Here is a 16,733-nt window from a genome sequence, read left to right as displayed (position 1 = left end):
AAATCCTTAAATAATTAATAATGTGAGAGGGAGAAAACGTGCAAATTAGGAAGATTCAAATCATTAAATAATTAATAATGTGAGAGGGAGAAAACGTGCAAATTAGGGTGCTCATGGAATGTGGCCGTTTTCCACAACTTTGCACCGGCCAATCACGCCTTTTCTCTTCACGCCTATAAATACGGTCAGTCGAAAGAAATGGAAGAGGGGAATTGAGAAAAAGGAGAGGAACAGCGAAATGCCGGAGAAGGAGATGGAAGAGGTGATGCAGGTGGCCTCCGGCGTTCACTTCAGCGGCCTCCGCCTCGACTCCCTCCTCCTGTCTTCGTCCGCCCCTTCATCGCCTTCGTCCGCCATGGGATCCCTCCTCCGATCTCCCGGGTATTCCGCCGACGACGCGGATGCAGCCTCCCCGAGGAAGCCCTTCGTCATAGGTAACGGACGCAAATGATAATACAAGTCGGATGTTAGATAGATCGCTGAAATCCTTCTTCTATGAATCGTTTGGAGTTCGCCTCTTTGTTTAGGGGTTTGCGGGGGTACGGCTTCGGGGAAGACCACGGTCTGCGAGATGATCATACTGCAGCTTCGCGATCACCGTGTTGTTCTTGTGAATCAGGTAAAGAAGATGATCGTTTGCTGTCTTTTTATCGATTTTTGTTGCTTCTTTGGTAAAATCCACAGAATGCTCATTCTTTTCACGTTGGTTCATTCTTTTGTTGGCGTGTGGAGAGAGAGAGAGGAGAAAGGAATTCTTCTGAAATTGCATTATATGTGCCATTACTGAAACAGCGTCTTGAGAACCGCAATGACAAAATGATTTGATTCTGAAATTAGGGCTTGCATTATTTGAGAGGTTACTATATTTGCCTATTGGTAGTTTCTTTTATGTGATTTCGTTTTAGTAAACTGCTTTCTAGAGGTGAGTGTATAAATATATCGAGGAGAATTCATTCTTGCTGACTGTCTATTCTCCTTACATGCTGCAAACTTGAGGAATATTGAAGTTATCTTATCCTACTTTGGCACGTGTTCAATCTTTTCCATCTTCTGTAGTGAGGAATGGTGAATGATCTTGAAGCCATCATATTGTTGGATTGTTTGAGATTAAAGTTAGTGTTTTCTTGTTCTTGTGATTTAGGTGATTTTTTTATTTTGTGTCAGTCTGTATCAGCAGACAAGGTGGATATTGTCATGTCTTTGCAAAGTCTCTTTACCATTTGGCTTCTGAATAAGCAGTTGATTTTGTGAAGAAAACATTGTTCGTGCAAAAAATATAAACTTACCCAAGAGTTGCATTTACTGTATGTGAAAGTGTAGCCTTTTGTATCTCCTTTGGGAACTGTTGGACAATATATGAAATCAATTTAAAGAAGATGGGCCTGAGTTTATAATTGGCCAAGAATTAACTTTTGACTGCTCTTGAGGATCGATATACAATCAATAGAAGTAGATGTGCTGAAATTGTCTTTTGACTGCATAAAGATTGATAAAAACCTACCAAGATTGATTGATAGCATACAGTGTTAATGGAACTTGCCCTATCCATTTCCTGACAAATTTTACTCCAAAAAGAACAAAAATTCCAACTCCCATATGAATTTCCATGTTTCAGCAGTCTACAAGATATGGTTTCACACTAAAACAAATTGTTAAGAGATTTCTCTAGGCTACAAGATGCTACTAAAGCTAACCCAGCATTTGTGGCCTACACAAAATTTTCTTATACGTACAGTGAAATAATTATTAGATAATGTGTGAGGTTGTATTGCAATCTAGTGTGAACACATCTTTCACATTTTCTTTCTTTGAGTTTGTATGAACTTTGTTATGCTGAAAATCAAATTTGTCTCTTGTGCACAATGGATCCTCATGTATTATAAGATACATGTTCTGGCAATGTATTTCTGAACTTATAGATTTTAATCATTGCTTTCCTTATCAGCTAATATGCTTGACAGGATTCATTTTATCGTGGGCTAACTGCTGAAGAATCTAAGCATGCCCAGGACTACAATTTTGATCATCCTGGTAATCATTCTATTATCCTGTGTTACTCATCACTTATTAATTGCATTAAACTTTACAGATAGCACTAAGCATAGGTATTGTTTCTACTTACTGCAATTTACAATTTCTTCAAAGTGGATTCTAATACCTTTTCATGTTATTCTGGCTAGATGCCTTTGATACCGAAAAACTTCTAGAATGCATGAAAAAGCTAAAGAGTGGCTATTCTGTTAATGTTCCCATTTATGATTTTAAGAACCATCAGCGTTGCTCTGAAGACTTCAGAAAGGTACCTACATATTACATCAGAATGATAGTTGTTGCTACGCAAGTATTAGGCTTGTTCCTAAATAAAGTGTTCAAAATTTTACACTGCTTTACCATCAAAAATAATTCTAATGGCCCACATACTAGATGTGTTATATGATTGGTTGACTCCTACCACTTCCTTGCACTTTTGTAATCCTTTTCAAGCCCAAAATTTGTATTCCTTATGTGCTCGAACCCTGAATTGTTATTTGGTTTAATTTGATTTGAAATTTTGGCCTTAATCAAACTCCTTTTTCCTGCTTTTTCTGTTAATATATTTCAAGATTATGCATAAATTCCAACTCAAACTCTTAGCATATTATCGTTTAAATGACTGTGTAATGATTGAATAGCTATTTGTTAATTTTAACATCTAGTGTTTCTTTATGTTCATTGGCTAGAAATATCTGGCATATTCAGACTTGATCATTGTTTCCTAGGTAAATGCATCAGATGTCATTATTTTGGAGGGTATCCTTGTTTTTCATGATTCTCGAGTTCGTGACATGATGGACATGAAGATATTTGTCGACACAGGTATATTGTTAGTTTTTTTTTTTTTCATATTTCGTTTATGCGTGAAGGTTGCTGCTAAATATAAGAACTTTCAATTTTCTGATTTTTTAATTGTTTAATTTTTTGTCATGGATCTGCAATCATGTGCCATTCCAAACGGCCTTAATAAATTAAGATTCCTTAAAATGAATTCTATTTGAAGTTCTTTATGTTTTTTCTTAAAGTTAGAATGTGTCAGAGGAATTTGAACTCTCAGAGTTCATTATGTTGATGCACATTAAAGCTTATCGATTTTTATGCAACAACTAAAAGCTTTATCGAATTCTTTAAAAGTCTTGAGCCTTAGTTCATGGATCCTTCTGGTACAAATTACCTTTCCCCCCTTCTTATTGAAAAATTTCATTTTATTTTATCTTTTGTGCTGGTTCTTAGTAGAATTCAAAGCGTATAAACTATGCTTACCCATTGGGAATAAGTTTATTAGAAGTTGAGGTGTCTGAATCTATGTAACTTGTTCATCATGGATGAGTGTAGTATTCTTGCATTTATGAGAGACTTGTTCATCATGGATGAGTGTAGTATTCTTGTATTTAAGAGAGAAGGAAGCAGAAATTTAGTAACAAAGGCAATTCCTAGATATTCTAATAAAACAGCTATCTTCAACTTATAGCCTTACGTTGGTATTTCTAGAGCTTTTAAACAATCAGACATCTTTAGTTTGACTTTGAACTTATAGCCTAATGAAACAATTTTTTTTAATGCTAGACAGCTACAGAAAGGATTTAAACACTGTTTGTAGCCCATGCACCAAGATCTTGGCCAACTTGTATCAATTACTTCAGTATCTTTTGTTCCACCATGAATGGTTTGCTGCAGTATCTTAAACTAAGCATGTTAGCCCCTCTTTTTTGTAGAGAATTCTTTATGAGAGTCCTAGAAACTTTGGAAGAATATCCAGACAAGTCTACTTGTAATTCTCCTTGGCTAGCCTAACTATTCAGTAGACGCTATTGGGCTAAGCAGTCTTATTTGACAGCCACAAGGATCTATATCTTTCCTTTTGTGTCTAGAAGATTTTTTTCAGAAATCTTTGTATGCCTTGAACTAAGGTCTTAGCTTTTCAGGAATGGAGATCCTCTGTTATTAGTTATTATGTGGAGCTGTTGAAAGGCACTAACTGTAGAGTTTATTGCTACTTTAATGTCTAGTACTTATAGTTCAATTAATATCAATGTCCAAAAAAGTAGGAGAACTTTGACGTTGATGTGTAACTTAATTGCGATTATTTTATTTTGACATCTAAGTTTTCTCTCTCACATCCTCAATGCCACATTTAGATGCTGATACAAGGCTTGCTAGAAGAATAAGGCGTGATACTGTTGAGAGAGGCAGAGATGTGAACTCAGTTCTTGAGCAGGTACTTCCTATTATATGTGATTTACTTTCTTTTACTGACAAATATACATTTTATTTGGCTACTTCTTATTGTGACATCCATATTTTCCATGTTGCAATAGCATTTGTGAGGTTTAATACAGCTTTTGTGAGCTCTTTCCTGTAGCATCATATATATGACGGGTTCAGTATAAATATTTCAAGCACTGCAGTACATTGAAATGTTTATGTTTGATTTTTACCAGTATATGACTAGCCAAACACAATGATTTGGCTGTCTTTTTCAAGAATCAGATGTTCAAATTCATTGTTTGTTGGATAATCTTTTGTTTAAGCTAAATAGAATACTTAATATTTTGGTGAGATATTTCTATTTTATATTGTTTCATATCATGCATAATAGAAATAGACCGACCCCACCGAGTTTGAATCGGACCTGACCCGGACCCATAATCGGGTCAACGGGCCAGTTACTTGTTGACCCGGTTAGCTGGGCCTGAACCGTAACTGGCTGGGCTGGGGCTGGATTGGTTACAGTTCAAGGGCTTAATTAAATGTCAAATTGGTAGTTAACCGTCGAACCACTGATTCAAACCTTCAGTTCAAACTGTTGGTTTGGTAGTTAATTTTATTTATTTATTTATTTATAGTCGTGGTTTCGATCGTTGGAATCGTTAATTAACCAACAATTCTGATCGTTGGGGAGAGTTAGATTTTTTTTAACGGTTGAGATTATTTGGTCGTTTTTTGATCAATGGCTATGATTTAGTGTCTGCTACTCTCCAAACTCTATAAATAAGGAGTTCATTTCATCATTTCTACATCATCTTTTTTCCTTTCATTCTTAATTCTCAAATCTTGATGGCTTTCGACTTCAATAGTTCAATTCTACAATCATAATGGAAGGAAGAAGTTCATCATCTTGATCTTGGAGGGGAAAGGAAATAGTCAATTTAAATGAGGATCACGATGTTCAATTTACCGATGATGAGCTCGAGCAAGTTCTGACACTCGAGACATAAGGAAGTGTTGATGCGATACTTCTAAGGTTCGGGATATTTTTTTTAAAATCATCTATTTTTATCAAACATTTTGAGAAGGTTACTCTTTCGTTCGGAGAATTGCATACAAAATGTAAGCATTGTAATGCCTTCTATAAATTCCAATCGAGTGACGGTTATGACTCGTTGAAATGACACGTCGAAATGAAGCACCCAATGCGATATGGAATCAAACATTCTCAAATGCAATTATTGAAAATTTCCTCAACTAGTGAAGGTACTGATTTCAGTTTATTTATATATTTTGACAATAAATTAAGAGAATCATTAATTAGATTTGTTTTCATAGAATATATTTCTTTTAGTTTTGGGTATAAATGTACTTTTAAAGATTTTTGTCAAGAATCATTTAATTTATCTGCTAAATGTGTTCTTCGAACAATACTTACTCGTACAATTAAAAGATTATGGATTAGTATATGAAGACAGTTAGTAAATTAGATAATAAAGTTATTTATGTTTTGATATTTAGAGTGATCATTGACAAATGCATTCGTATATGAGTGTGACTTGTCATTAAATTGATAACTTCTGAAAAATTTCAAAATAATTATTAGCCTATAGAGTTTTTGATGAATCACACTGCTCACAACATCCTTTAATTATTATGTTTAATTTTAGAAGAATATGGATTATCTTCTAAAATATTTTCAATATCATTTGATAATGCTAGTTCTAATATTGCTAGTATTGAACAACTTAAACTTATGTCATTTATTTTTTCATATTCGTTGCATATGTCATGTTTTAAATTTGTGTTCAAGATCGATTAAAAATTTTAGAAAATCATATTAAATCAATTAGAATTGTTATTTCTTATTTATGGTCGTATCCTATTATAATGAAACAATGAGGTATTTTGTAGGAGTAATGGAATGAGATCTAAAAAATTTTTACGTGATGTACCGACATGTTGAAATTCAATGTATCAATTATTATAAGATTCATTTCAATATAGAGAATTATTATGTTCATTGTTTGTACAAAATAATAATGCTAATATATATTTATTTTTACACCAATAAAATATATGTAGTAGTATCTATAAAATTTTAAAACTATTTAATGATATAATCGAATAATTTTTGGTGTTTATTATCTTATTTTTCATTTAGTTATGGTGAATTTTTGTAGTATAGTGTTAGTTTTAAATGAACATAGTATAAATTAATTTTTATCTTCTTGTGTTATTAACATGAAAGTAAAATGAGAAAAATATTTTTTATATTCTTGAAATTTATTTAGTTACATTTGCTTTTGACTCTAGACTTAAATTAGAAGTTTTACAAGAAATGTTAGTTTTGTATTATGATGCTTTAATTTCATTTAAAGATTCTTCTCCAAATCTCGCTAGTATTATACATGACATCAGAAATAATTTATATGAAATTTATAAAAATTATAGTATAAAATATGGATTATAAATTAATATATCTGAAACATAAAATATTAGTACTAGTAGTTCATGTTGGTGCGGCGGGAGCGGTTTGGGATCGCTAGAATGGAGGGATGAATATCAACTTGTAAATCAAAAGTCTATTTCTCTTGCAAACGTTTTTAGCAAGAACACACACTAATTAAAAACACAAATATAACATAAAATAACGAGACACGAATTTACTTGGTTACAACTCTCGGGTTGTTAGTCTAAGAACTATGAAGGCTCCACTAAAATCTTCTCGTCGGAAATGATCTGGAGTCAGAGAAGTCTCGTACAACGGTTGAGGGTAAGAACTACAAAAAGCTGAAAGACAATGAATTCGAATGTGTGCTTTTCTTCTTGAGCTTCAGTCTATTTATAGCTTCTATTTCGATCTGATCGTTGTGCTGACGTGGCATATTCGGACGCTTAGATTTGTCGAACCCAATTCACTTTGGCAATGGTTTGATAACAGATCTGTATGATTCCTTGCAATCCAGGCGTCTAGAAAAGATACGAGCGCTTGGATTCTACTGATGTGGACTCTATCTTGATCCGTCTCGGCAACGGTCACGTTGACTTGGATTGGGTATCCGGGCGCCTGGAACTGATTCGGCTGCTCGGAGTTTGGGCACCTGGAACAGCTCCAGGTGCCTGGAATGATCAACCATTTTCGTCCTCTGTTCTGCTTTGGTTATCTTGCGCAATCTTCCTTCCGGTTTCTCGTCCCTCGAATGCAATGGACCCTTCTAGTTTGCTTTTGTGCGTCCTTCTCGCTCCGCCGAAGTACTTTTCTGTAGCTCCTCGTACTTCGGATGCATCGAGCCTGTCTGTTCCTTTCTCATGCTATTCTTCTCGCACGCTTGCGTCTTTTGTCAAGGTTTGTCATTTGTAACACGTGTGTTATTCTAAGTTTTTGTACACTTAGACACACATAAAACATAACACAGATCTAATGTTAGACTTATTTGACCATATATCAAAACTCCACTAAGGTATTAATAATCTCTGATGTTAGTCAAACCAAGTTTAAAATTAGGATAAATTACTAATAAAAAAATAAAGCAAGCATAATGCAAATTAGTTAAGCAGTTAAAATATTCTAACTCTCCCTGCATTTTTGCCTAATTTTCTATTTTTCTCCCCCTTTTGACAACAAAAAAAAGGTTATAAAAAATTCGACAATAATTATTCGGATTATAGAAAATTTTAAAATTTTTACTAGATATGGAGCACAATATCTTCAATCATGAAAAATTGATTTTCATCGAAAATGCATTTTAATTAATTTTCTAATTTTAAAAAATATGATTTTCTTTTGATAATTATTAAAAAATATTAAAACATTCAAAAATTTTGAAAATTTATATGTTGACAGAAAACATGTCATAATTTCATAAAAAAATAATTTTTATAAAAATTTCATACATAATATACCGAGAAATTATTTTTGCATATTGAGTCAACCATAAAATTTTTTTCCTTGGTTGACTATCCTATAATTTATTTTTAAAGTAGGTAAAATTGATTTTGGAATCCAAAATAAATTTAAACCTATTGGATTTATCAAACATTTTTTTGGAATAAATAATTTTGGTACTTTTTAAATTTAGCCCTTGAAATTTCTATAATTCTATTTTGGTCCTCCATATCTTAATCCTTGTCGAAATTTTGTTTTTTGGTTCTTTAACATTCTATTCAGATTATGTGAACCAATAGAAAATTTTTCTAATTCTATTTTTTGAGTTTTTATTTGTTTCTTTAATTTTGCATTTTCATCTTTAACTTTTTCAAGTTCATCCTTAGAACATGAATTTTCCATTCTATTTTCTAATTCTTTTTTAAATTATTTTAATTTCATGCATTTCTTCCTAACTTTACATAACAACCTGGATAACATTTTAATTGTGTCGTAAAATTGATCAGAAGATAGGTTACGTACCTCACTTACCATTTCGGATAGTTGGTTGAGACTCCCCCTGCACTATTGCTTTTGTCACTTGATGTCGAGTTTTTTGACTCTTCTTCTTGATGTGTTGCTATTAGTGCAAGCCCTACTATTTGTTCTGACTTTGAATTTTCTGAGAAGTCATCCCTAGTTGCTTTTAGATTCTTGTGTTGGGGCTTTGTCTTTTCTTTCCTTTTTTTTGTCATCATCTTTTTGAGTTTGGGGTAGTTGTCTTTGATGTGATCTTCTTCGTTACAAGTGAAGCATCTTACTCTTCTTTTCTTTCTCAACAGTTTTGAGGCCTGTTTCCTATCAAACTTGTTAGTTTTAAAACATGTCTTCATTTTTCTTACCCGATAGGCTTCTTCATCTCCATCCATTGAAGACTTCGAATCTGACTCGCTTTGCCTTGCTCTTAGTGCTAGGTTGTGATTTGTCTTCTCTGTTTCTTTTAAACTTGCACATTTTGATTCGTGTAATTCTATAATAGTGAAGAAATCTTCTAAACTACTTACCTTGAGATTCTTGGAAATATAGTATGAGTCTACTATGGATACTCATTCTTGAGTGAGTGGGAAAACATTTAACGCATACTGTAAAGTGCCCTGATTTGAAATATTTTCTTCTAGATTGTGGAGATTTGTTAAGATCTTCTTGAGTCTATCATAGTTGCACCACCTTTTCTCTTTTTTCCAATTGAAGATTGCTGAGTTGATTTCTTAGTAGATCTCGTTTGACTAGTTTTACTTTCGAGGTGCCTTTATAGAGCTCTAAGAATTTTTCCTAGAGTTCTTTGACAGAATTATAATGGTCGATTCGGTTCAGTTCCTGCACTGGTAAGATGCTTAGTAGGTCGAACTCTGCTTTACCGTTGGCCATGAATTTGTTTCGTTGCTTTTTGGTCCATCTGTATTTTTCGAGTTCATCTCTGTCTTCATTCCTGGGTACTTAAAAAACCGTACTTAATACATACATAATTTCAAAATTGATTTTAAAGAATACCTTTATTTTCTTTTTCCACATAGTGAAGTCGCCTTCGAACTTTAGTGGATGAATACTTGATTTGACCATTCCTCCCGATCTAGTTGTTGAGTTGGCGGCTAGTCCTTTTGAGCGGTCTTGCTCTGATATCAATTGTTAGAATCGATGAAATTAAAATATCTTTATAATGGTGTGATATTGTCCACTTTGGGCTTAAGTTCTCATGGTTTTATTTTTAGATTGTATCCAAAATGCCCCATTCTAATGGAGATATTTTCCATCTTATAAGCTCATGATCTTTTCTATATATTTCCAATGTGGGACTTTGATTGTATCCCAGTAATCCTCTCAAACAAAAGACCACTGTGAGTCCCTCTACCATTATCCCTATGATCCGGGCCTCCCCTACCTCCTTCATTTTTTTCCTTTGGGTCCCCACATGGCTCCATATAGACCATGACTTCGATATCAATTGTTGGTGCGACGGAAGCGGTTTGAGATTGCTAAAGGGAAGGGGTGAATAGCAACCTGTAAATCAAAAGTCTCTATTTCTTTTGCTAACATTTTTAGTAAGGACACACACTAATTAAAAACACAAATATCACATAAAATAACAAGGCACGAATTTACTTGGTTGCAATCCTCAGGTTGTTAGTCCAAGAACTATAAAAGTTCCACTAAAATTTCTTTGTCCGAAACGATCTGAAGGCAGAGAAGCCTCGTACAACAGTTGAACGTAAGAACTACAAAAAGCTGAAAGATAATGAATTCGAATGTGTATGTTTTTCTTCTTCGAGCTTCAATCTATTTATAACTTTTTCTTCAATCTGACCGTTGTGTTAACATGGCATATTTGGGCGCCTGAAAGCCTTTCGGGCGCTTGGATTTGTCAAACCCAATCCACTTTGCTAATGGTCCGCTAACGATTTTGGATGATTCCTTGCAATTCGGGCGCTTGGAAATGATACAGGCACTTGGATTCTGCTAACGTGGACTCCATCCTGATCCACCTCGGCAATGATCGCGCTGACCTGGACTGGGTATTTGAGTGCCTGAAACTGATCCGGGTGCCTGGAGTCTGCGCATCTAGAATGATCAACCTTGGCTTGACCATTTTCCTCTTCTATTTTGCCTTGGTTGCCTGATGCAGTCTTCCTTCCGACTTCTTGTTACTTAGATGCACCGAGTCCTTCTGACTCACTCCCATGCGTTTTGTTTCGCCAGAATACTCTTTTGTAGATTCTCGTATCTTAGATGCATCGAGCCCATCGACTTCTTTCCCGTGCCATCCTTCTTGTTCGCTTGCGTCTTCTGCCAAGGTTCACCATCTGTAACACATGTGTTATCTTATGTCCCTATACACTTAGACACACATCAAACATAACACGGATTTAATTTTAGATTTATTTGACTATATATCAAAACTTCACTAGGGTACTAATAGTTCAAAACTTACAAAATATGGATACCAAAAATAATTTATATGAAATTTATAAAGATTATAGTATAAAATATGAATTAGAAAATAATATGTTTGAAACACAAAATATTAGTACTACTAGTAGTAGTTGAAAACTTACAATAACAATTTTTATTAAAAGAACGGATGAAATGTCCATAAGGATCTTCAAGTTTGAGATAGAAATTTGAGAATTATTTTACGACTTCTTTTGATTTTAGTTAAGTAGATAGCGAGAGCGAGTTAGATTTCGATATTTTACGATGGTGGTTATAGAAGGCTCAAAGTTTTTCCATTCTCTCCATCATAGCAAAAGAAATTTTAGTTTATTTAGTGTCAACCGTTGCCATAGAATAAACATTTAGTTTTGGAGGAAATATATTGGATGAATGACGATTTACTTTGTCTCCTGACTTGTTGGAAGCCTAGACATTATTTGATGATTGGACAAGAGTCGAAAAAAGAATTCAAGGAATACAACTTTCAGAGAACGAAGTAGAAGTCTTTGATACCGAAAGAACGAACATTACAAGAAAGGAAAAATGAAAATAAGTAACAATGCCACTTCATAAGATAAAAGAGTAAAAAGGTAAGTGAACTATGTGGGTTTTGATTCCCCTATACCTTAAGGATACGTAGAACTTAAATAAGTTCAAGCCTTATATATATATTTGTAAATTTATAGTTTTAAAGTTATTTTTAAAATAATAATAATTTTGAACTATGGTGAACCGTGAACCGAATCATGAACTGACAATTCCGAATTATGAATCGTAACCATTGTGAGCGGTTAAGGTTAAGGGTCAATCTGTCTCAAACCGTCAATTTTGAACCATGGTTGGGTCTAATGCATGATGGAGATTAGAGCATCCTACTACTCAACTTGTATTAAATTGTGATAATAGTTTCTGTTAATTACACATGGAATTCAAAATATCACTCTAGACAGAACAAGTTTCTATGCTTATTTCAGCTAACCCTTGTGTGAGGTCTTTGTTATCAGTTTAATTTTGTTTCTGAAAACTTTTAAAGATTTTAACTTGTGTCTATGAGATTATTTTAGTATAGTTTTGAATATTGGAAATGGTTCTGAAGAATTTACATCAAGAGTTAAGTAAAGCTATCTGCATTTTTTCTTGGTTCCTTGTTAAAAAATTAATATAGTTTCAGATACTTTTCTTGATTAGATCATCCTGTTAAACTCTTATGTTGTTATTTAAAATATCTGTAACACTACTATTTCATTAAAAAAAATCATTTATCGTGACTGCAAATATGTACTAGTATAATATAAAATTACATACAATTGCAAAAGTGCTAAGAAGTGATAATATAGTATTGAAATTAGGATATATTCAACTTTGTTTATGTGAATTTTATTTTATCTGAATTAATTTTTAATTTATCTTTGGGTTACTTTAAGTTTTATATTAAATCAAATATTCCGTAAGCATTTCTATAAACTATATGTTGTTGTTATTGGAAAAAATTATTCTGATATATCTTAATCAGTAGAATACTTGTTCTAGTAAAAGATTTGGTCATAAATTTATAATTTGAAAATCTTCTAAGACATCATTTGTGTGAATGTCTTAAAGTATTAGTTTTCTTAATCATTTGAAAAATTAATGATAATTTTGTAACTTAGAATTTAGCCCAATTTTTATACAAGTTCAAGATTCATATAAAATAGACATGAGTAATAACATTATGACATTATGACTTAATTTCTGAAACAGAAGTTGATTAATAGCTTGATGTGTTTTGTATCAATTTTAGGGAAAGAGCCATGGTTTCTAAATTGCACTTGGTTATGATAGCAACAGCTGGCAACACATAAATGAAATCAATGTAGTACTATAACGTAGTTCTTAACTTTCACTCATTGCTTATTAAATTAATAATTATACTCATTGATGAGTGTCATTAAAATATTTGTAACTTCATATTGCCATGTTGCATGATTTCCAATCTAAGCTTGTAATACAAACTTGAATTGAAGTATGGCAATTGGAATATCTTTATTGTCTCCATCAAAACCATTGTCTCGAGGCAATAAACTCTCTAAGCTTTACTACTAGAACCAGAACCTGCAAAATCAAAGTATTTAATTATGTGTATTTGTTCATGGTTTTAGTGCTATTGTGAGCCTTTTCTACTCTGGCTTAAAATGATGCAGACTTTTCTTTATTAATCAGTTTATGATCTAATATAATGCAATATTTGCATATGCCCATTGGTTTGCAGTACCGGAAGTTTGTTAAGCCTTCGTTTGATGATTTTGTTCTACCATCAAAGAAATATGCTGATGTCATCATACCACGTGGAGGTGATAATGCTGTTGCAATAGATCTCATTGTACAGCACATTCGAACAAAGCTTGGTCTACATGATTTGTGCAAAATCTATTCTAATGTATTTGTTATTCAGTCAACATTCCAGGTGACACTCTCAAAGATTGCATAAATTTTATATAAGCTAAATGCACTCCATTTTACATTCTGTTATGTTTAAGAAAATTGATCGCCCAGTGTTTCCAATACTCATGTCAACAGATACGAGGAATGCATACACTTATTCGTGATAAGGACATAGAAACACCTGATTTCGTCTTCTACTCAGATCGGCTAATAAGACTGGTATCTTGTTAGGGACATAGAAACAGCTTTATAGCTATGGATCATCAGGCTGTAATGGCAATTTTTTCTATATTAACAGTAATAACTTCTCTTTGTTCTGACACAAAATAGTATTCCAGGTTGTCGAGCATGGCCTTGGTCATTTGCCATTTACTGAGAAGCAAGTGAACACGCCAACAGGTGCCTAGTTGTCTTGTATATGTTGCCTGTGTTGAATAAAAATAGTATGTTATTTGCCAATGAAAATTGAGTTCAGTCCTAGTGGGATAGAATCATTATATTAAATCAACGCTACCTGATATGTAGCATAACAAGATGCCTAAAAAGGTGATTTGTAGTAAAAGGGTTCCTGTTTCTGTTAGTATAATAACTCAAAGGAACTTAGAAGGTTTCATTTATAGGATGAAGCAGCGTATTCCTATTTTTGAGCTTAGAAGACTTACATTTTATCCACTTCTATACTATTTTTCTCATATCTTGTTCATGTTTGTTTTCATCTTGCTACTGTGCACTTCACCTTTTGTTTCCTTATTTTTGATGATCATAATTGTATTTGACTATTTTGGATCGAATTCTGTTGATTGCTACTATGAATCCAAATGGGGAAACCTATTTTGGTTGTACAAAATTTATTACTGTATCAAAGACCCTTATGTTTCATCAGTTCATACCTCATCCTCGGCCAGAGAGGTTTCTTGTTCTTGGTTTGCAGCTGCAAGTCACTCAGCGGTGGCAGATAAATGGAGAATGTTCAGAATGCTAAAGGTGGTCCTTACAAATGTAGTGCCATTTTAGTGATCAATGTCTTGACTGGATGAATAGGCTAAAGCATGCATTAAGTTGGGTTGGAGATTAAGCTAAAAAGTTTCAAGATATGTTGAGACATGAAAATCAACTATATATTTGAATGTCTGGAGTTATCATCATAGTTTAGTTGGGATTATCTTGAACTTTCTATGTCTGAAGTCCTACATCTGTTCATGGTCGATGATGACAGTTTTGTCACTGTGTATAGGAAATCCAAAATCATGCCTTCTGGTTTAGATCTGCTATAAAACTATGATGATAACCTATGAGGGTTTTAGTTGAAGGGTTATAAGGATTCTTTCCTACTTGCTATAAAATAGTGCAGCACATGTATGCAGTTATGCAAACAGCACACTGACAAATCCAGAGTTAATTGAAGATACGAAGTCAACCTACTTTTGGATGGCTATTTTGTTCTTGATTAAAAATTTGGTTGAACTCACAATTTTGGTCTTTTTTTGGTCTAGGATCTGTGTACACAGGAGTTGACTTCTGCAAGAAACTTTGTGGGGTGTCTATTGTGCGAAGGTGAGATTTGATTCAGGTATTGCTTATTTTTTAAGAATGCAGATTGTTAAATATATGCATATATAAGTGGACTTTTTGATATGTTTGCTTCAGCAACACACTAACATTTCTTAATTTAATTACCAAAAGACCAATCTTATTAATAATCACCTATAGTTTCTTTCTAGTTTTCCTGTTCCCATGCCAGTTTTTCATCCATTGTCATTATGGCTGATAGAGCATCTCTTGTTCATGCCTTTCCTACCTAATTGTTTGTGTCCTTTTGCCTAAATCTGTTTAATTTTCTATATAATTGTTCTTATATAAGCTGAAATTTAAGGGAAGTGCAGGGTGTAGCTTTGACAAAAATGATATCCAGAATGAACACCTCTCTGTGTGTTGAGCTTCAATTTTCATTGTTGATTGCAGTGGTGAAAGCATGGAGAACGCACTGCGGGCATGTTGCAAAGGAGTAAAGATTGGTAAAATTCTCATCCATCGTGATGGAGACAATGGAAAACAGGTAGGAATTCTGAGATTTGATCTTTACTTGGTTTTACTTATATTTATATGTATTTCTGTTAATGCTGTACGATGTGTTGATACGTTAGCTTGTACATCTTATTTGAGTTATTTTTTCCTTTTCTTTCAGCTCATATATGAGAAGCTTCCAAAGGACATTCATGACCGTCATGTGCTACTTTTAGATCCTGTTCTTGCTACAGGTCAGTATAGTGTTCTTGTACACCTCACCTTTGCTCTAGAATAACCAAAATGACTGAACTTGTATTTTGTTCGAGGAATTATTAGGCATGTGATTACTATTGACTAGTATTGAGGAAGTATAATTAACACAGTGGTTCAATCTTTCAGACCGTTTACTTGTCGCTGATGCAAGTTAAATTCTCAGGTAATTCAGCAAACCAAGCCATAGAACTCCTCATCCAGAAAGGAGTTCCTGAGAAACGAATAATTTTCCTTAATCTGATATCGGTGAGAACTTCATTTTGTGTTCCTGCAGGGTTGGATTTTGATCTTAATGGATTCTGTCCATGCAGGCACCTGAGGGAATTCACTGCGTCTGCAAACGATTTCCTTCATTGAAGATCGTCACCTCTGAGATTGATACTTCTCTAAATGAAGATTATCGAGTTATTCCAGGGTTAGGCGAGTTTGGTGATCGCTATTTTGGCACTGACAGATGAATAGATCAACTTATAATTTTTTTTTTTGCTTCATTTTGATAGAAGTGCATAATTTTATTTTATTATTTTATTTTTTTGATGAGCAATTCATTCTTCAATGTAGACAATAGTATGACATAAATAGTTTCATGTTGCTGCTTTTTGAAATCCAATTGCTTTATTGAATCTTTTAATTCTTATTTGTGTTTTATATATCGAGAGGAATGACATAGACATTTTTTTTTGCTTTATTTTATCCAACTTGAGTTGCACAAGCAAGTCGGGCAGATTGACCTATTAGGCTAGTTGGTTTGGTCAAGCTAGATGGGTTGGTCAATTTGGTCGACTTGGACATGTTGGTTGGCCTCTTTGCACATAAGTAATTTATTGCCTTTATCAGTCTAGTTGGGTGATGCGTCTTGCAGTCCCCACTTTGGCAGAAATTATAGGCTTGTTCGTGCGGGTAACATCGCAGCTTGAGAATAGTCTTTTGGGTC

General features: G+C 33.6%; 1 protein-coding gene across 1 annotated transcript; it reads left to right on the top strand.

The window, feature by feature from the left end:
* Positions 1–229: 229 nt before the first annotated feature.
* Positions 230–16,388, top strand: LOC141848484 (uridine/cytidine kinase UKL1, chloroplastic-like). Its single transcript, XM_074736517.1, has 14 exons — positions 230–434; positions 528–619; positions 1,962–2,031; positions 2,181–2,299; positions 2,760–2,856; positions 4,173–4,252; positions 13,347–13,541; positions 13,655–13,738; positions 13,858–13,918; positions 15,013–15,073; positions 15,482–15,575; positions 15,705–15,777; positions 15,963–16,045; positions 16,111–16,388. The coding sequence occupies exons 1-14, from the start codon at positions 239–241 to the stop codon at positions 16,255–16,257; spliced, it is 1,452 nt and encodes a 483-aa protein (XP_074592618.1). The 5' UTR covers positions 230–238; the 3' UTR covers positions 16,258–16,388.
* Positions 16,389–16,733: the final 345 nt, after the last annotated feature.

This window comes from Curcuma longa, chromosome 17 (assembly GCF_044706935.1).
Source record: "Curcuma longa cultivar G26 ecotype Majalengka, Jawa Barat chromosome 17, ITB_CL_G26_1.1, whole genome shotgun sequence".
Lineage (NCBI taxonomy): Eukaryota > Viridiplantae > Streptophyta > Magnoliopsida > Zingiberales > Zingiberaceae > Curcuma > Curcuma longa.
This window is presented reverse-complemented; position numbering and strand designations above follow the sequence as displayed.

Bases quoted from the DNA above. Each gene is read 5' to 3' on its own strand.
- LOC141848484 (XM_074736517.1), top strand. From the start codon at position 239: ATGCCGGAGAAGGAGATGGAAGAGGTGATGCAGGTGGCCTCCGGCGTT. The intron at 13,739-13,857 runs GTATCTTGTTAG...ATAGTATTCCAG, and splicing joins CAGATCGGCTAATAAGACTG to GTTGTCGAGCATGGCCTTGG. The intron at 15,074-15,481 runs GTGAGATTTGAT...TGTTGATTGCAG, and splicing joins GGGGTGTCTATTGTGCGAAG to TGGTGAAAGCATGGAGAACG.